The sequence below is a fragment of the Aulonocara stuartgranti genome (assembly GCF_965226115.1).
Source record: "Aulonocara stuartgranti genome assembly, chromosome: 2".
Lineage (NCBI taxonomy): Eukaryota > Metazoa > Chordata > Actinopteri > Cichliformes > Cichlidae > Aulonocara > Aulonocara stuartgranti.
This window is the reverse complement of record NC_138940.1, coordinates 33,028,625-33,050,608: the sequence shown is the minus strand read 5'-3', so window position 1 is coordinate 33,050,608 and position 21,984 is coordinate 33,028,625. Positions and strand designations below refer to the sequence as shown.

The 21,984-nt window shown below is 38.0% G+C and overlaps 1 protein-coding gene across 1 annotated transcript in view; it reads right to left on the bottom strand.

Annotated features, from left to right (window-relative positions):
* Window positions 1–21,984, bottom strand: part of LOC309714696 (neuronal acetylcholine receptor subunit alpha-7-like) — a 37,786-nt gene that overhangs the window by 4,624 nt on the left and 11,178 nt on the right. Inside the window, exons 2-7 of the mRNA XM_082547327.1 lie at window positions 16,833–16,972; window positions 13,361–13,405; window positions 12,577–12,686; window positions 4,140–4,387; window positions 3,178–3,372; window positions 2,507–2,593 (exon numbers count right to left, since the gene is read on the bottom strand). Coding sequence (XP_082403453.1) covers window positions 2,507–2,593; window positions 3,178–3,372; window positions 4,140–4,387; window positions 12,577–12,686; window positions 13,361–13,405; window positions 16,833–16,972 — 825 coding nt within the window. The remainder of the gene's footprint in view (window positions 1–2,506; window positions 2,594–3,177; window positions 3,373–4,139; window positions 4,388–12,576; window positions 12,687–13,360; window positions 13,406–16,832; window positions 16,973–21,984) is intronic.

Sequence of the window (21,984 nt, the reverse complement as noted above, 5' to 3'; positions counted from 1 at the left end):
GATAAAAGAGAAGAGGTTAGGGCCTTAAAGAAAAGAAAAGAAAAGAAAAGAAAGGAAAAGAAAAGAAAAGAAAAAAAAAAAAAGAAAAGAAAAGGACAGAAAAGAAGGTTATAGTAGAAGTGGAGCACGAAATTAGGCTGCTATTAGAAAGTGTATATCTATACGGAGGTAGAATCAATAGAAAAACACAAGATGTACAATAATTCCAGAAATACGGTAAGTGGACCCAAACCACATTGTTTTTTGAGACAGAACAAACTAAATTGCGAATTAATCAAAACACAATTAAAATGAACTAAGCCAAACAAGAAATTAGCACACCTATGTTGTGATTAACGGCTGGCGAGTAATAAAAGACTCATGCCCTGACAGCTACAGTAACTCAGATATATATAACACCCAGCACGCCCCTGCGGGCGGTTTATCCTTCAAGCTCGGGTCCTCGGAGCTTGAGGGTCCTGCGCAGTATCTTAGCTGTTCCCAGGACTGCGCTCTTCTGGACAGAGATCTCCGATGTTGTTCCCGGGATCTGCTGGAGCCACTCGCCTATCTTGGGAGTCACCGCACCTAGTGCTCCGATTACCACGGGGACCACCGTTACCTTCACCCTCCACATCCTCTCGAGCTCTTCTCTGAGCCCTTGGTATTTCTCCAGCTTCTCGTGTTCCTTCTTCCTGATATTGCTGTCATTCGGAACCGCTACATCGATCACTACGGCCGTCTTCTTCTGTTTGTCTACCACCACTATGTCCGGTTGGTTAGCCACCACCATTTTGTCCGTCTGTATCTGGAAGTCCCACAGGATCTTAGCTCGGTCATTCTCCACCACCCTTGGGGGCATCTCCCATTTTGACCTCGGGACTTCCAGGTTATACTCGGCACAGATGTTCCTGTACACTATGCCGGCCACTTGGTTATGGCGTTCCATGTATGCCTTGCCTGCTAGCATCTTGCACCCTGCTGTTATGTGCTGGATTGTCTCTGGGGCATCTTTACACAGCCTGCACCTGGGGTCTTGCCTGGTGTGATAGACCCCAGCCTCTATGGATCTTGTGCTCAGAGCTTGTTCTTGTGCTGCCATGATTAGTGCCTCTGTGCTGTCTTTCAGTCCAGCTTTGTCCAGCCACTGGTAGGATTTCTGGATATCAGCCACCTCCTCTATCTGCCGGTGGTACATACCGTGCAGGGGCCTGTCCTTCCATGACGATTCCAGATTGACGAGGTACATATATATATTTTTATTTATTTATATATATATATATATATATATATATATTTGGACAGCAGGGCAAGAATTTTGCATAACTGCCATGAAAGTATGGATCCACCCTGTTCTAGGTGGTGGTGATGGTGGTGGCACACTGTGGGCTCTTTAGTACCAAGTGAACATAGAGTCCATTCCTTTTATGAACAAAATGTTCTCATCTTCTGCCTGCTTCCAGCACACAAAGCTGAAATAATCTGAAACTGGTTTCTTTAACATGACAATGTACTCCACAGCCACCAGATCTCAATCCAATAGAGCGCCTTTGAGATGAATCGGAAGTAGTACCAACAAGTTGTAACTAATAAAGTGGCAGGAGAATATAAGTTATCCTGTTATTGCTGCTGTCACTCATTTTTCAGAAGCCATAATAAAGTTTTGACAAAGAGGTATAATCAGTAAGTTGTCACAGGCTGGGTCTCTGACCCAGCACTCTGAGTTTTCTTTGTATTTTTTGATATGTTATTAGTTTTTGTGTTATTTCCTATTTTGCCTTTAGTTTAGGCAGTTATTGGTTATTGTTCCTGGGTTTTCTATGTTTTGGGGTTTGGTATTTATTCATCACGTGTTGGGTCTGTTGAGTTGTGTTGTCATGTTTAGTTTTAGTATTTCCTGTTTTATTCTGACAATGTCATGTGTTCTCTGTTAATTGTATTTAGCTTTTCTCTCCTGGTCCTGTCATTAGGTTTATGGCTGTCAGCTGTTTCCCCATATGTTTCCACTTCCCCTGATTCACCTCATGTCTGTATTTAAGCCTTTTGTTTTCTTCATGCCATTGTCGGGTCGTCTGTTTATTCTGCCCTAGTTCTAGCCTGGTTCTGTTTATTTGACCTCAGTCTTAGTTACGATTTTTTGTCTGTTATGTATTATTAGTCATGGTCTTTGCTTGTTATTTTCCACCACAGTCATAGTTTAGGTTTTGGTCTCAGTACCGTTTAGTATTTTGTTTCTTAGTGTCTTGTCAGTTTACTTTGGTTTCCTGGTTTACTCCTGCAATCATCCAAATAAAGGATCGCTTTCTGTTTAAACCTGCAACACCTCGTCCACATCTGCTTTTGGGTCCTGTTTCAAAAACACACCGGCGCACCCCGCCGTGACATAAGTATCAGGTAAAGCTAAACAAAATCATTGGTATGCTTTATCTTCTAAGGCATACCAATCTCATTTGCTCCCCCTGATTCAACATTCACGCACGCTTAAACATGTTACATGTACTCACACAGACACAGAAATATAACCCACCAATGAGGGGGACAGAGTCTGACGTTGCAGGCATGATCTCAGCTACCAGAAGCATGAAGACAGTTAGCGAAAGCAGCACAGTGATGCCTTGAGACAGAAACCAAGAGAGACACAGTGAGAGAGAACATGAGCATATACATAATGATGCAATCAGGGTCACTGGTGTATGAAATTATTCTTGTAATTACTTATGTATGTAATCAGTTATGTTCTCGTGACTACAACCATTTGTCAGATGGTGCCCTCTCTGACATGTTCAAGGTAGGTTACAGCTTCAAAACTCCCCTACTTTGTAGCTGCTGATTGCTCACAGACAGGTAGCTATTCATCAATGCTCTGCACGGACAGAATGCATTCAGTGATTTTTTTTTTAAGTGTCTTTAAATGCATGAATTCATTACAACATTCATTGTGGACAAATATGCTTGTAATGCATGTGAGGGCACCTTGAAGTTTTGATGTACTGTGCAGGGTGTTTGCATTCTTATTAGTTTGAACACTCTCCTTTATTTAAAAACTTAAAGAATGTCTAAACAATACACCCCCTTTGTTGTTTGTTTTATTTTACTCGACCAATATTCTATATCAATTCTTCTTTTTTGTTACTTATTCACATATGCACCAATACATATCTGCAGTAAGCTAACGTGTGTTCAGCATGCCCCTCTCACCCAGAGAAATCTTTTCTCCTGAGTCTGCAGGTAAAAGGAAGACCAGCAGGGCCAAGCCAGAGATCAGCACACAGGGGATGAGCAGATTTAGTCCATAATACAAAGTCCTGCGGCGCATGGTGACTGTAAACGTCACATCAGGGTAGGGCTCCTTACAGCACTCATAGTACAACTCATTACGCTTGGCCGGCACACCTGAAGGACACAAATGCAGATCTGTTTCTGTGGACTAAAGAGCAAACTTCATTTAAATGTTTGTTACCATGTAAACCCAAACACCATGTGACCATGCGACCTGCCAATGGGATTGCAAATTAGCTTAAGCTAACTCTGGTACAATGCATTGAATGCCAGCATTTATGTTAATATTTTATACAGTCCCTTCTCAAATAAAATTGTATTTCAACCTCATTATTTTCACTCTGTATTTAAATGTTTGGCAAAATAAAAAAGTAGAAAGTAGGTAGGCCATGGTTTTCCTGAATTTTAGAATTTTCTCACCTTAAGGTTCAGCTCTAGGGAAGTGATTAGCTCCACTCACATATGGCTTGGCTACACTCATGTCAAAGTGTCAAACTGTTTCTCTTGCATGCCATCTGGTTCTGTCTCACACCCATTTCAAACTAACCTAAACCCCAGAGCCCTGGAACTGGGATTTCCTTCTACTCTGTCCCAGCTTGAAAACCTCGAGAGGTCTTCCAAAACTTCTTCCATTTCCAGTCTATTCATTATAGCTCATTTTTTTGGCCTCATGTCAGTCTATTAACAGGCAGTGTGCATGTATATAATGTATAACATCTGCTTATGTCTGAGTATTTTAGCTTTTTATTTACATAAAAGAGATTCGAAATATTGATTTAAGAAAACCTGATGTAACACCTCACTCTCTGGTGACAGATTGAATTAAGCAGCCTTTCTTATTGCAAAGTTCTGCAATGTTCTGATTAAAGAAGCCCTCTTACCCACAAGATCCCACTCTCCATTTGGTATATAAGTGGATGTGTCCACATCGAGCATCTGGAGGTCCAGAAGCCAGCCGTTGTGTGTCCATGAGCCAAACTTCAAATCGCACTTCTGCACATCGAAGGGAAACCAACGCACGTCGATGTAACAGGTGCTCTTCAAGATGCCAGGGGGAATATACTGGCAGTTACCCGACGCATTCACCAGCACGTTGGTGTGAAACGTGGCATCAAACCTTTCATCCGCACTGGGAAGAAAGCAGAGGACAGTACTTTTAAAGCATTCATTCATTGCCACATGATAAAATTATCTTGTTGGGGAATGCAAGCGCTGATGGAAAAAGTAACAAGAAGGTATTTCTGTCACATCTGTTTATTTGCAGCAAACGTGGTGCCAATGTGCCTTTATTTGTGTGTTTTTATTCTTGTAGCAGTTCCTACTCTTCACAGTCGCCCTGAAGCTTTGCTGTGCTCTCAGAAATAGCAAATTGCACAATGCCTGTCTCTGTTCAAAAGAAGGGTTTACACCTGAGAGAGGGCACCAGTCTACCATGGGGCTGACACCTGATACAGTTAATATTGTTTGCATTTTGTGCCAGCATTTTCAGTCTGAAAACTGAAGCCAAGTGCCAAAAACTGCATTTCTTTTAGTGACTTTTTGAGACTAGGTCATGAGTCAATCTGTATGGACTAGATAATAAAATAACAATCTTTAGCACAGAAACGATCATGCTTAGCAACTGATCTTTATAGCTAATAATTTTACAAGGGTACATAGCTTATGTAAAACTAACCCGTTACAATTTATCAACGCTTTAAGTTGAGGCAAGGCTGCTTTAAGGGACAGGTGCATGCACAGATAGGGGGTGATGTAGCCAAGAGCTACCACCTACGTTTGGTCGGAGCATTTTAATGCAATTATCATGCCCCATTATAGCATGATAGCAGCCAAGATGCTAACACTGAAGCTTCAAAATGGGGAGATGACGTATTTCATGTATAGTCTGCAGTGACTGCAGTGGCAGCAGGGAGTTGTTGAGTGATATATCTACTGAGCCCTCAACCTGCCTGCAACTATACACCTTGATGAAAACTGTTAAACGCTAAATATGTAATTGCAAAACCAAAACAGAGTAGGTGATCCTTTTTGTGTTTTTTGTAACTCACTAACTGTTGCAATGATTAAACGCCAGTTTGAGCAAAATATGAAACACATAAAAATTATTGGATCTGTTTCACTGACAATATTCGCTGTAATGTACCAAAAACAAATAAATAATTTGACGTTACATCTGCAAGTCGAAGAGTGCTAGCACTTAGAGATAGATGCTTACAGTAAAGAAAATGCATGTGCATAACCTTGATTGTACTACAGCTCTGGTACTCCACTTGAACTCTAATTAAATATTAAAGAAAAGCTCCTCTGGTGTTGGTTAGAATGGGAAGTCCTTAATAAAGTGCCAGAGGCAAAACCTGAACTTTTAGAGAATTAACAGTATATGGCAAAAGTCATAAAGCAAACTAAATTCTGAGTGTAGCAGCTGGCTGGAAGAAAGCAATTTAGATCCTTCTTCAATACGGCATTTGGATAGAAGTGAAAAAATGAGTCAGCTTAGACCAGTGAATACAAAAAATTCAGTAAAATATATCAATTAAGGTTGAGCAGGTGACCATGCAGCAGACAGTGTTTGAGTTTGCTCCATGTCTTTCCCTGTTCACTCTTGCTGCTCTATCAAATAAAGGGGAAGAAATCTTCTTTTATGAGCTACCAAAACAACAAAATTAACAAGACAATACAAAAACACACAAAAGTCTGCAACAAAAAGAGTGAGAGAGTGAGAGTTTCTCATATTGCTTCAAATTTCAGCTTCCTGAAAGAAAGGTCTGCAAGAGTGTGAATACAAAACAGAAGTTTTGATCAGAGGACTGAACCTGAAGGAGCAGACAGTGCTGGTAAAAAGTATACAGCAATAGCCCAAAAAATAAGCCCTGCAAAAAACACTGCAGAAAAAAGGAACAGACCACTGATGCTGTGGACAATATGACTGGCAAAGGAGCAAATGTTTTATTGTACTGTAGTTTTTAAATAATAACACATTTTGATTAATAAGTGTATTTATTACATGAAAATACACATGTGCAAACTATTAGACACATTGTGTATTAATTGTTGTGAGCTATATTGTTTTAGTTCACACTCCAAACAGCTTAAAAAGCCACATATAGATCTGTACATAAATGCACAGTATACAGGCACACACAATGCAGTAAAATGCAAACAAAAAATAAAGCAATAGGCACACACACACACACACACACTTCAATCCCCAATGAGAGTGATAACATCAGCGTGTCTGAAATACCCCACAGCAGTATTGAGACTTGACAAAAAAACGTGGCCTGCATTTTAACCAAAGTTTGTAGATGGCTCCTTTTTCTTTGTACCTGCTTCTTCTCAGATTGAGTGATTGACCTTTTCTCTGGAGGGTCAAGTGTTATATTTTATGTCTCTGCTGTGTGCGTCGCTATTAGCTGTGGATCCTGCAGGTACTCAGGAAGGGATGTGTGGGGTTGGCCAAGGTGGAGACACGCAATGAATTATTCAAGCTTTGGCCTTACTTTATCTGGATGTGCAAGCTTTCTTGCAATCAGCGCTTACACACATCACAGTAGACGATGTCCTGAAGTGTGTGTGTGTGAGTAGATGCCAGAAGGTACACACTAATCGCAATTTTTCAATTTTTACTTAAGACACTTGCCTACCCCTTCAGCTTGATTATAGTTTTTGTTGCATTTCTTTATCTTATACCTCCACAGTGCTTTCATCAGTGGTCACATGGAATTATTAATTTAAAGCATCATTACATGGCTCTTCCACGATGCACAAGTAACATCAAAGATCTACCAGACCTTACAGTTAAACATTTGTGAGCATATTTGAAGTTTCTGAAACCCTTAATAATGGAGTAACCAACATTTTGCCATGTAAAGATTAGAATTATTAAAACAGCATACAGTTGGACACGTGATATCCCTGGGAGAAGGAGAAGCTGTCACGCTCACATACACACATACAGGCTGGCAAAAGGGCGCTGTGGATATGTCAGAGTGCAGCAAGGGGGAAACGGAGACTGACCGACAGTGACAATGGTGGCAGTGACAGGTCTCTGCACCATGGGACATGACTCACCCGGCTTTATTCTCACTAACTCAACACCTGACTCTCAATAATAAAAAGAAGGAAGTCTTTTGGATGTGAGGCAGAAAAAAGGCCATACAGAGTGAACAAATTCTAAATGCAGCACAAGAAATGTACAAACGGTAAACATGTTTATATAAAATTATGTTAAATATAATCTTATGTATCTTAAATGATTAGTCTGAAGCTTTTTTTAAAAAAGAAATCTGAGAAAGATAAGAATAAAATAGAGATACAGAATGTGTATTTCTCCAGAGGAAACAGCTAACACCTTCCCCAAAGCTTTTCTGAAGCTTTTAGTCAAGCATAGTTGAGAATTACACAAGGTCAGTGCCTCAGACTCAGAATGACTGCATGAAGTACAGACCAATCTGTCCATGTCCATTATGTCATATTCCAGAGATACAGCCCTCTATTAAGCAGCCTCAGGGCATCATGACTTGAGGCTTTCTGTTTGACAGCCTCGAGGCTTCGTGGTTAGCAAATGGACAGAATAGAAGCAGAGTGCAAAGTGACATTAAATGGATTACTTATAAACTTAATTCAGCTTCAAATCATAAAATACAGAAGCAAACAGGACGGAAGAAGACTTGTAATGTTACACAGTGGTATCTGATAATTTCTTTGGTTTTGCATATAATATGTTGTCTGTAATGTAAGTTTAAACATGTTGTCATCATAAGCATTTTAGGAACTTGCACAGCCTCATAGGCATGAATACATATACTAATAACGCCGCACCTTATTGTTACTTATCCTGTCACCACTTCAGCGATTTGTGAAAAAATAATAGATGACAGAATTGGGTTTTTTTAGGTTTCTTATAAACCTTATTATAAACCATCGTGAATTTTGAAAACATGCTCCTGGGCAGTAAAGACATTGACTCTTTTCTTTCATTCAAAACTTCATTAATTTTAATGGATCAGAGAAACATCATTAAATCCAGCCATCTGTCTATTCATTCAACTCAGCTATCCGTCCAGGAAAAAAAAGTTCACATCCATTTATTTGATTACTTCTCTATTAATTCATATGGCCTGTCACAATGTTGTGTGCTGTATGTTTACGTTTTCTGCCATAACTGCAATTCAGTCTTTGTCCTACCTGAATTTGACGTCTGTTATGTTCATCGTTGCAGCTTTCTGTTTCCTCAAATGAGAGAAAAGTTAACAGCTCAAATATTCGGCCCGTTATAGTTCTATTTACTTTATATCAGAGATGTCAAACATATGCTCAGCAACCAGAACAGCCCTGCCACTGGGTGGCTTTGAAAAATGTCATAATGGTATAACTATAACGACTATTATTTTATCTGCACCATCAAAGGTCTGAATCATTCTCAGTGTTTCAGCATTTATAAAGGCTTCATCCAAAACCTGGCGTACTAAAACGAAACAAGTAAAAGACAAAGCATGAAACAGAAAATAAAGTGTCTTTTTAAAACTTAGTATTTTGTGAATTAACAGAAAAGTTTTGGTTTTTTTCAGAGAAGCCATAGTAGAAGTAAAGTAGAAGTCTCAGTAGAAGAGAAATATCTTAACGGTCTCATCTGTTAATTAAAGTTTGGTTTGTGTTTTCATGAGGCCAGTTGACGAAAAGCAAGTCATTAGACCCACTGTAATTATTGAACTGGAAGATGAAATGTGCTAATTAAAGACTGAAACTATTGCAAAGATGGAGGATAAAAAACTATTTTCCCCAGGCAGGAATGCACAGATATCTTCTGGATGATAAATCCATGGCTCACTGTATAGATTACCCATGCGTAAAATATAATTGTGAAGCAGTGTGAACAAAACAGGCTGACAATAACAAAAGCAATATCGGAGAAATATGAGATTTCACACTGGGAAAGAAATGAGCTGGCTTATCTCATTTTTTGTCTTTCCATTCAGTCCATTCCATATTTAGACAGAATCGGATCTCAGCACCTCTAAACATCATTATGGTAATATTAATACAATTGAAATGAATAAAAACATTTATGGTAAGCTTTTGTCTAGTAAGTACTTCCTATTTTCATTCTTCAGCTTACAACTTGTAGGGAGGACACCTACACCAAGCATCCAACAGTGGTAACATGGAATTATTCATTTAAAGAAAACACAAAGTGCATCTTTCACAGTGTTGACATAAAAATGAGAGTGATTAAGTGCAATACATTTTGTTCTTAGAGTTATATAAAGTTATAAATCACAGATAAATTAGCCCAAACCGGATGACGAGATCTCTGGGTAAAAATGACAAACTGTTATTTAATATGCCTCATAGCAGTTTTTTTGTTATATATATATTTGCAGATTCATTGTATACATGTATATATCCATCCATTCGCTTCCACTTATCCTTTTCAGGGTCGCGGGGGGCGCTGGAGCCTATCCCAGCTGTCATAGGGCGAGAGGCGGGGCACACCCTGGACAGGTCGCCAGTCTGTCGCAGGGCTAACACACAGGGACAGACAACCATTCGCACTCACACCTAGTGGCAATTTGGATTATTCAATTAACCTAACCCCACAAGCTGCATGTCTTTGGACGGTGGGAGGAAGCCGGAGTACCCGGAGAGAACCCACACAAACACGGGGAGAACATGCAAACTCCACACAGAAAGACCCCGGCCTGATGGTGGAATTGAACTCAGGACCTTCTTGCTGTGCGGCAACAGTGCTAACCACCGTGCCACCGTGCTGCCTTACATGTATATATGTTATGTATATATATGTTGAATATGTTTGTGATGGCATCAGCCACACATAGGTAAAACTAGTCCATTCATTCACTTTATTAGTTTGGTTTGCAGTTGCTTATTCACTAATATGATTCTTTAATCATTTTACTTAAACCTAACACTGATATTATGAGGCACACGCATAATAGCATTGTATGGTTTTTCTAAAAATATTTTCTGTTATATTAATTATGTTTCTCTTTCTTTGAGTTACCTGGTTTGGAGCGTTGGCTGTCTGCTGTCTGGGCAAAAGGTATGGCTGAGAACAAAATGCCTGCTCAGCAGGACCAAGCACGTGCTATCAGAAACAGGGGTGTTTTAGCTTTACTTAAAGTTATTCTGTGCTTAGTTAGTGTTGGTGTTTGTTTTTGTTTCCCCCCTGTTGTGTGTAAATGGTTTGGTCAAACTTTGTGATTATAGGTCAGTTTGTGAGTTAAGTTGTGTCCACTTTGTTTATATAAGTTTCTGGAAATTACTTTTTGTAGAGTTATATTTAGTTGACCTCTTTTATGAGCCCACTAATTATATTTTTGAATTTTGTCTTTTTGAACTTTTTTTGAGGGTTAAAATAAAGAGAACCCATTTTGAAGACATTTTTCCCGTGTCCTCTATGCCTTGGCTGCTTGGTCCCTCACAGTGTTACTTTAGGTTATGAGTTAAAGTGTTATGGAATAAGTACTATTTAGTATGTAATTATTATATTTACCAAGACTGCATACATCAGCCCAAGTGGCACCCCTAAGAGAAGAGGTCGTGGGAATTTTTGTACAGATGTTTGTTGTGCATTTGTGTAAAAGCTCAGTGTCATGCAGTGTAACTATAGCAACCCTACCAATAATAACTGTAATAGTAGCTATATTATTAATATTTCTGAAAACTGTAAATTTAGATATTTCCTCATGAGGTGCATAAACCCTCATGCTCAACTGTGGACTGGATCTTCATATTTAGCTTCATGTTGCTGTTCATTTTTAGCGAGTTCAACAGATATTTTGATTTCTCATTAGAGTCTGTTTTGGGGTTTTTTTCAGCCATTGCTCTGAAAAAACTGTAAAAAAAATATTCAGGCCATAATATATTAGCAGTAGTGCTGTAATGGACATATGTTACTATGAATATATTTTGTAAAATACAACAGGGAGAATTTACTTTGACAAAGTATGCAAATTTATAGAAAACCCTTAACATGAAACAAAGAGGACAGAACCTTTGTTTTGCACAGACTGATACGTTTCACTATGATTTGATTAGATTTGACAAAAAAAGTCAAACAAAAAAATATGGAGACAAAACACCAAAACAAAGTGTTTGGTAAATAACATTTGTAGCACCTAAGTTTTAGGGGAGTGTGTAGCCAGTTCAGAAACAAGACAAGCGGGCAGAGAGAGGAGGGCGAGGAAACATGCTGACACTTTGACAGAGCAGATGGAGTGATTTATAAAGAGCACTCGATGAAAGATGGGAACGATAAAATATGGAGAGAAAGAGTTGATTGAATGGAATGAATTATAGTAAGACAGTGAGTTATGAAAGAGACGTGGAGGGAGACACAAATGAAATGAAATGAAAAGAGGGATGGTGAGACGGGCCGGCGGTGAAGGGGTAGGGGAGGGTAAAAGGCAGACATGGGGAAAGAGAGGGGTGAGAGTCAAGAGATTAGGTTGGGTAATCCTGGCAGGTCTAAAAGCTAAGCTTTTAAAATTTGGGTTAATACTCCTAGACCTTTGTTTTGTCCTAATGTTCCATGTGATGTGTGTGCTGGAGGTACTAAATTTATCCATCCCTTCATCTTCTCCTTTCCTTTTAGTCTCAAACTGAACATCCATCTCTCACTCAAGCATTGCAATTAGTTGTTTTGGAGGAAAACAACTGGCCTACATCTCTAATTGGACTGAGAAAGCCTTACACAGAAGCATGAAGTGGATAAGCCACCATCATCAGCTTGACCTGAATCAAAAATGCAATGAGCTTGTTGAACATCGTTTATGAAAACAATGATTTTGACCTTAGCTCTTGTGCGGCTCCTAAATTCATTAAAAACTATTATTTTTTAACATTTTAATATTTTTTTAATATAGTGAAAATCAGTTTTAATGACATCAGCTGCTTTTTATCAGCTTTCGTTCATCGTCAGTGACTTGACTGCCACAGAGTTTTTAAAATAACCCGTCTCCTCCTGTTTTGTATTAATGTGTTTGTGCTGCATTTTGATTGAATATTTATCACTTTGGCTCAAACTAATCTGCACGGTTTTGTGGAGATTAAAGGTGGAATTTAATTTAAAAAATGGCGGCATATCTAAAGAATTACATACACATTTAATTCGCTCCTGTCAAAAATACATAGTGCAAGGAAAGATGGCTCTGAGAGGTGAGTTTATTTGTAGCAAAGGACAGACAGTGTTAAACTGCTCCACAAGAAAAGTAGAAAAACATTTTTTTTTAAGAAAGATCAAGGTCATAACCTTCTAAAGTAAGGCTGCAATGAGTGGACAAAGTCAGAACTGACCTGTTGTAAAGAAGGATGTCAGGCGTCCAGACCTGGTCTGAAGGAAATCGCAGGTTTTGGACACCGGGATAGTTTTCTGGATTCCAGGTCAGGTAGATGTCTGTCCAGTACTGAGACAGAAACATACATATTTATAGACTCATTCATTCAGTTATAGATTATGTGGCATTTTTATAAAATGGCATAATTTACCCTCATGCACTGCTAAACCTGTAACCTGTCACAATGTAAGAAATTGAATAGCAAAAATGTAAATGGAGCAGACAAGCTACATTAAAAGTCTGTATCTTAAAATAGAAATAGCATGGGACAGTAAACTAGTGATAACTCTTCCCTTAGCTTTTTGAAAGCTGCTCTATTTCTTTAAATACACCTGGACTTTGGACTTGGGTGTCGACTGTGTCATATAAACAGTATATGCGGGAAAGGCAACAGGACAATGACACAGAGACACTGAATCTGGCTGCTTGAGCCTTTTGTGTTAACAACCTATGTGTTGTGTACCATTAGAAACCTAAACATCAGGTTGCTCCAATGTTTTTTCCATAGACCGAGAATCTGGTGCTTGGGTCCAGGCAGGCTTTCATAGGTGAGCAGGTTAAAAAAGCCAAATTGTTAGGTGTAACTGAAAAACACCTATAATGCTGATAATAGAGTTACCGAAATGAGTAAGACTATTCCAACTTTTAGAGCATGCACTATGTTATTTTCAGAGACAACAATTAAGCAAGTATTACAGCACATTAAGTTGATGGTCATGTGCCCCACTCAGACTTTAACTCACCAGCTGCAGCCAGGCATTCGTTATCAGCACTTGGTTCTTCTCGTCCTAAAAACAGAAGTAGAAGAAAGACAAAAAGAGAGTGAGATTTTCTTTTATATAAGAGCAAAGAACCAAAGCAATTCATATTTAATAAACTGGAAAATGCCTTTGTGATCAGCAAGTCATTGCAGCTGTTTTGCATTTCCAAAGAACCAACCACGCTATGTGAAACCTTCTAGAAGTGATTTTTTGCAATAAAGTGTAGCTCAGTTAAAGAGCTTCATGGTGGCAAAGGACTATTTAAAACTTTTCCAAGCTTTTTTATATAACACTGTCTGTTAAACAGGGGTGATGTAATGTAAAATATCATGCTAGCTCTTGTAAAATACTGCATGTCATGCTGAAATCAAAGAATGACGAACATTATAAAATAATGAACTTCGGAAATGTTTTTAAAGTGTACATATAGCATTTCTGGAAATGATGTTGCTCATATTCTAGCTGCAGGGTGGAAATTAGCATTTCTGCAAGCATCACTATTCCTGCTCCCTGTGCTCCCTTACTTTAAAGAAAAGGGGATATATATTAAATGAAATCCAAGCAGAATTCCTGCATCTTTTTAGCTTTTTGTCCTCTTTTTGAATTTGTCAAATAAAAGGTAAATAACTTTGTCTATAAACAATTTAATGAAACAATCAAAATAAAACGGAATATCCTGAAAAGCTGAATTTGCATATCTATTTGATGTCAGACAAAATTCTTGCAGCACAGTAAACAGGGCCATAATGTATAGAATGGCAATATTTATTTATTTAATTTATGGTCTATCATTATTATTATTGCAGCAAAAATCAAGCTTTGGGGGTTTCTACTGTATGTTACAGTAATAGTGTTGTATACATTTCCTAGTAATATCTTGGTGTTTCTATCAATACGTGTTCATTTGCATTTTCACGTCATATAAAAATCAGACCAAAGCTTCAGTGAACACAATACACCAGTTGCTGTTTGAAGCACCAGCTAAGATGTTGGAGAACAGGAGCAATGCAGGTCTCGGTGGCATGAACTTGTCCAGAAGCCAAGATGAGAAATCACAAAGTTCCTTAAGACCATCGTCAAAACCCTGCTGTCAAGACTGCTCCCTTGGTTGTTGATTACAGATGAAGTCCACGTCACTCAAGTTAAAAAAAAAAAACTAGAGGATGGTCAGATTCATTATTGAAAAAGCATCAGAGACTGCCAAGAGCTTTAAGCAGCTTCTACTTATACAACAAAAATGCCCTGGAACAGCCTCTCTCAGGAATTACTTTTTAGGAAACTGATAACTTTTGAAGCAGCAGGACAGACATTATGTCCATATGAAGCAGCTCAGCGGACAAAAACTGCACTTCAGTTTGCTGACTTTGTTTGGAAGGTGTATGATGGAATAAATGGGCCTGGGCCATGCTCAAAGACACACTTTCAACAAAATCTGAGTATCTATTAACGAAGGATACCACTGAACTAAGAGCAGAAGATGGTGACACGTGTCAAAGTATCTCAGTAACAACATGGATAGTAGAAATCAGACTGTTAGAGACAGGAGGAATAAACAGGATTAGCCTTTTTCTGAAAGTTGTCTGGAACAGTCAAAAATCTTTGTCAAAAAAGAAACATATTGAGGTGCAGAAAAGTTAATTGACATTCAGTCTAAAAAAATTTAATTCCAAACACATCTTTTGTACACTCTTAACTGAAGACCCTTTATGAAGGAGAGCCAATCTGATCTGACAAATAAATGACTTGTAAGTATCTGAGTCCTCAGTTTTTACATAAAAGCTTTTCAGTGATTTAAGAAGCATCACCACATATAAAGAAAAACAAAAATTAGTGGAAAAACAGACTGAAAGATGATTTTAGAAGGACTGAAAGTTTGTTTGTTTTAGACTACAGCCCTACTACAGTAAACTAGTGTAAAATTCTGAATCTGTCTGAATGTCTTCCTCAGTCTGTTAGAAACTGTAGATCATCAGAAAAACATGTGGTTCCTTAATTATCAAATAGATTAAACAAGAACAACTGGAAACGCTTTATTTCCAGTTGTTTCCAGTTTCAAAAGGAAGACGTCCTTTTGAAAGTGCACGCTCTCACACACAAACTGTTGCATCTGTCATTTCTGACAAATGACAGCAGACACATGGCAGTTAAATCTCAGAACCAGTGCATGTAACATGCTAACACTTCCCTAAACTGTCTCCTCTCTGTGGATGAGACTGACTGATAAATGTACACACAGCCTCTGTCGGGTCTGTTACGTTTTTAATTCTTTCTGATGGTTAATGAGGCTTCATGTGACAACCTGCTGCTACTCTGAGAAGATCATTTACTATTTAAAAAGTCATTAAAGTTAGTAGAAACCTGATTTTGGGGTCACAGGCCTGAGAAAAGAGGAATAAAATATAATGTTCATAAACTGCAACTGTTTAAAGTGTATTAAGCTCCCCTGTATCGAATATTATCAACCACTGAATTACTTTTACCATTTTTATTACTCTTATATAGACACATCAACAGTGGTCACTCCACTGTGTATTGGGCAGAGTTCTAGTTTAAAATTAAACTATACAGTAAGATTTGGGTTTGGTTAGATTTACGCACCAGAACAACTTGGTCGAAGGTAAGACAAACCACAAGTTGAGTTTAAACACAACCATTAACAAGGAAAACAGTCTTACCACAAAGTTTAGGAGGGCACCTTTTGGCCAAATGGGATGCATTACAAGCTGGTAACAGCCATTCAGTGTGCTAATAAACAAGAATTGTATGAGCAATCTCACACAAACTCAAAATCACAATCAGGAAAGGAGATTCTAAAAAATCTCTTAAATATACTCCAGACAACATGGGAAACTGTGGTAGAGAAAATCACAGGGCTTTTGAGGCACGGTAAAAAACTACAATTGAGCTGCAAGAAGGAGCTGCAAAAATTTTAAAAATAAAATGTAATCTACTTTTGGCTCCTCCCTTGCAACAAGTGGTCACCACAGTGGGCCTCACTCTAATCAGTGACCTTTCACTTGCCAAGCAAATAAGTAAACTACTACACAATAGAGCCACCTTAAAATGAAAATAAATAGAATAAAACAGAGCTTTTAAAATTGTTTCATTAACCCAAATGTAGTGTTTGATTCATCAATCACTTCATGGATACCCACATTACAGCTTCAAACAGACACAACAAGAACACATTTGCATATATACTTGCCTGTATTGTGTAATATTTAATGTCACCTGCAAAATTAGCGCAAACCTTAAAGCCACAACTCTTACACGGAAAAGTCTCCATGAATGTAACACTCAGCTAAATACAAAAATGTCAACGTTAAAGTAACTAAAATCCACTTCAGGTTTTCATACAATTACACCTGGAAAACTTCATATTTTTCCACACATTCTTTATTTTAAAATGACCAAACTAGATACCATGCCACACACACACATCCAGTTTTCTCACCACATCTATGATCTGCAGAAGTGTGAGGCCCAGCTCCACCAGGATGGGAGCTGAGTCATTGACCACAGGTCTCTCTAATCGATTGTAGTTAGCCAGCAGCTCCTTGTACAGTCTTCTCTGGTACTCGCCCTGCAAGGACCCTGGAGGACAAATGCAACAGGAAAAGGGGTTTGTGTTGAATACATATTAAACCCAAAGTGCCGTCTGCTGCATTTACAACATATACGCATGGAGGCTCTGTGAGAATGAAAGCAAGTATGGAGGTCTATGAGTTTTTTACACCTAAGCTCCACTAGTTTGCATAAATGCTCCACTCCTTACATGCCCTCCACTCACTATAAATAGTTTCTGAAGGTCAGCATGTGATTGATAGGGTGTGTTTTGCATTTTAAGCCATAAATCTAGTGGTAGAATAACAATGTTATGGAGAAAGACGTTTTTTTTTTTTTGGCTTGGACTATCCAATTTCTTGGAACATATTCTGTGGTGCATTTGGGCTGAATTCCTAATCCAAAAAGTATCTTTAAAGGTCTTGAGAACCTTTTACCCTTCATTTGCTGGCACCACTGCCTTACTGCCTCATTCTAGAGGCTTTTGATTTCTATAGTTTATCATGTGAGCTTATTGAAAATGTATAAGAAGAAGGTGTGTATGTTGAGCCATGAGTTTTGATGAATAATGAACAAATAAACAAGTGCTGACATCTGCAGATACATCTGCTGACTGTAACACAAAGAGAGGGTGGAGGGACTGTGAGTTTGGGGATCTCTAGGATTAAGGTGATTAGGTTGATGTGTTTGTTGGCCCAGCTTTTGTCACCATTATTGATTCAAATGCCCCATACATGTTTAGCACAAGAACAACCTAACTTTTCACATCAGGACACTTTGTTAACCTTGAAGTCACTGTTCTGACTAGCTGCAGGATGATACTGTATTTGGCCTTAAAATGTAAAAAAAATTAAAAATCAGATTTTCTGCCTTTATTATCAAACAGCTGGAATTAGAGTATCAAAAATGACTTAAAATGACATCACATGCATGTCCAATAACTTGATTCAATATAGCATTAATTCTCTACAAACGTGAGCATCTGAGGGTTGGTGTAGATGAATTTCTTAATGATACTGGATTCCAGCTACAATGAAAAACAAGCTGAAGTTGTGAATTAACAGTCGAAGTGATAATATACACCCACTAGTTCCTTCATTAGTTACATCTTGCTGTGAAGTTGGACCCCCTGTTGCTTTCAGAATTGCATTAATTATTTGTGGCATAGATTCAACAAGTTGCTGGAGTCTTTCATCCACATTGACGCGATAGCATCGCAGAGCTGTGGCAGATTTACTGGCTATTGGATTCAAATTTGGTGGCTACAGAGACTATTTGAGTACAGAAAACTAATTTTTATGAAAGCAGATTGAGATTTTCTGAGTTTTATCATTTTATCATTTTATTAAAGATAAATTCTTTCATCTTTAATAAAATGATCAGTGTGGCTGCTCTACCAGGTGTAACAATGAAGTTTAAAATCCAGGCATCCATAAAAACAGAATTTATTCAATTTCACTGAGTTAGAAGTTAGCAGAAAGTTAGCTCGCCTAGTTTCCCACCTAAACATGATATACTATGTTCTGACTGAGGAATTTCTGAAAAAATTAAAACATATAGCTCTGCTATCACTTCTGGCATAAATGAAGACAGGAAACTAAACAGCAGTGACGTTTGAAGGGTTACTGATGTTGGGCTAGCTGGTATATGATGATGTGCTACATGGTGACCGGCGACCTGTCCAGGGTGTACACTGCCTCTCACCCTAAGACAGCTGGGATAGGCTCCAGCACCCCTTGCAACCCTGAAAAGGATAAGCAGAAGCAAATGGATGGATGGATGGATGGATGGATGGATGGATGGATGGATGGGTGGATGGAATACTAAATCCCATACATTTTTTATCTTTGTTATTTTTTGATAGTTTGTTTAAAGGATTTCATAGGACCAATATGTTTTGGGAATCACAACACTCTCAAAACATGGTCAACAGCACACAGGTCATTAAATCCACACATTGTTTTCTAGATACCAAATTGCTACTCTTCCCATGCATATAGATACTCTAATGCAAACAGTAAAAGGACTCCCTCATATTAACATCAGAGGGCAGTCAACAGTGAATTGCTGGATGGAGTAATCCAGTGAAACAGAACAAATACATCAGAGAAGGCATGTAGTATGAATGGGAAAAAGGAGAAGGGATTACTGACACAGCCCTGCAAAGCTGTGAAGATGATAGAAGCATGCCTTTGGCTTAGCATGCTGCTGATTGGCCCATTAGGACTATAATGAGAAGAATTATAGGAGGACGGAGCCTTAGGTCAAAGGCAAGAAGCTGCTCAGCACAGCAGATGCCCTCTGACTGCTCCTAAGACTCCTCACACTCTCAGACTTTATGCACCCATCCACCCGAGGCCCAGTACCTTCTGCTCAAGTGGGATTGATAAATAAATATTTTTCCCACATAAACATTTAAACTCATTAATAGCCACACACATGCATGCTGAACCATTATTCACCATCTGTACCATTTGTTTTTCTTTCTTTTTAAAAACGTGTTGGAATGGACTACGAGTATGTTAAAAGTTGATTTCTTCTGCAAGGTCAAAAAGACATTTTAAAGAAATCACAGCACAACAAAGTTATAAATATGTCGATATACCCTCAATAAAATTTGCATGCACACATTCACAATGACTCAAACACAGCCTCGTCTGCAGCTGTTATCCGGCCAATCTCCCTCCTGTGTCACTTTTATGTGTTATTACTGTGAAATGTGAACAGAGGGCCAAACAAACATAACTAAACCAATCAAAAAGATTTGAAACCTCAGTCTCTGTTGCAGCTTGTATCATAAAACCAAGTTTATAAGGAATTAAATAATCAAGTCAAATAAACCACTGCAAACTTTAATTCACATACAACCGTGTGCAGTGTACATTAGGGAGGAAGGGGTAGATTCATACCTTTTGTTTTGTTTTTTCTTTTTCTTTTTAATCATCTCACTAATGAAGATTATATGAGTAGATGCAATGAAGGAATAATTTCCACCAACACAGCGAGAGGCGTCCTCAAAACAAAACAAAGATTACGCATCCAGCAGAGGGAATGAAAGAAGGAAGTAAAGGGAGCAGTGGGAGCTATTTTTCTTAATCACCTTCACTATTTATCTCAATGTTTTCCAAATCTGCTCTATTGTTTAAATAAGTATAATAGAAAACTGTCTATAAAGATAATCCTCAAAGAAATAAAAAAAAATTCTTTCCTTTTTTAGTCAAATATGTTTTCTTAATTTTTTTTGTTTGGATTTGGCTTAGATTGAATTAGATTATTGTTAATGTTGCTTTCTTTTTGAAATAAGAAAGTGAGAGTGACACACTTTTAATTAGGAACTTGTATGGGTGTGGCTCATTAACACAGATGCTAATTATTTTCTAGACTCGGATTATGATGGATTTGGTTTCTCACTCAAGTCTTACCAAGGTCAGTACACTATAGGTCAATATATTAAAGAGAGAAAAAAAATATAGAAAATATATGACATATATTTATTGTATTAATTTGTGATTTCCATGTGGTAATATGTTTCTGAGGGGGAAATATGAAAGATTACCGTGCATCAGTGTTAGAAGGTATCGTAAAGGAAAAGCATTCATTTTATACTCAGAATATGTGTAGACCTTGCTGGTCAAACAAGAGAGGTCAATCAAATATTTTCAGAACTAAGAATATTATATAAATAGTTTGAGAGGTTTGACCTTTGAGGTTATATCTCAGTCACCTTTACACAAAGTTCATTTCAATTCCAAATGACTCCATTTACACCACTAAACTAAACCAAGGAAAAAGATAAATATATATATATATATATACTTTTAACACATATATGTTATTCTACGAGTCTTCTTAGCAATTTGCACAGTTGGGAAAAAATGTGAAAACTGTTTTAATGGTGATCCATGATAGGTCAACTGATGTAGACCCTCAGTTGGAGCACTTTCTTGGCACTTTATTCACCCATTTGGGCAAATGTGTTCCTGTTGCAGGGAGATAAGAGTGTTCTACATGGGTTAATGTGTGTGTGAATGGGTGGTTGACTGGTTGTGTAAAGCGCTTTGGGGTCCTTAGGGACTAGTAAAGCGCTATACAAATACAGGCCATTTACCATTTACCAGTTAATGTCTTTAATTAAAGAAATAAATTGTAATACTGCAAAATACTACCAAATACTATTACTGAATGGGGTCCTACTTTAATAATGAAGTTCTATTGCCTGTACACTGTACAAATATATGCAAATACATACAGATTTTTACAGAGTCCTGACAAAACAACATTTGGGTTCATAGTATTTACTTCCTTACTCTCTTTCTGAAAATGTATATATAAAAGAGCATCACTGTGTGTGTATAGCATTCACATATCTATCTTGCATACAGCTGATTTAGAATCACCAATTAACCTAGTGGGATAACCCACACAGTAACAGGGAGAACATACAAGCGCCACGTAAAAACGATCTCACAGCCATCTTGCTGTGACATGTCTGCGCTAACCACCATTGCACCAGCAGAAGACCAGCAGGCGGTTTGTGGTTGTTGGGAAGAGAAAATCCTTGTTCTACTCCAGTTCAGGAGTATGTTACTTAAGGCCCCCAAAAATCTCTGCTGGGTTTTTTTAGGGGGGACTTAAGGGTTGAATGCTGGTGTTATTAATAGAAGAGCCACAAACTTTCCCTAACTACAGTACATGAATAACTTGCCAGTTAAAAAATAACATGTTTATTAATGCATTTACTTTTGACCATGGGGGTATTTGTTGAAACTAAGCTGCATCATTAACATATTTCATTTTAACGTATTGTGTCTTTTATACTATGCATGTTATCCCTGCTAAACTCAGGCTAATGTTATACAACAACTGCCTTCAATGCTCAGTCCCTCTAACCCCATATAGATCACTACAGGAAATGATCAGCCTATGAAAAGGTCACAAAATTATTGATTATTAGCTCAACTTTACAACAGAGAATCTGTTCATTATTTATATGTACATTTAAAAAGTGAAGGTCAGACCATTTGTAGATATTAGCAGAGAAG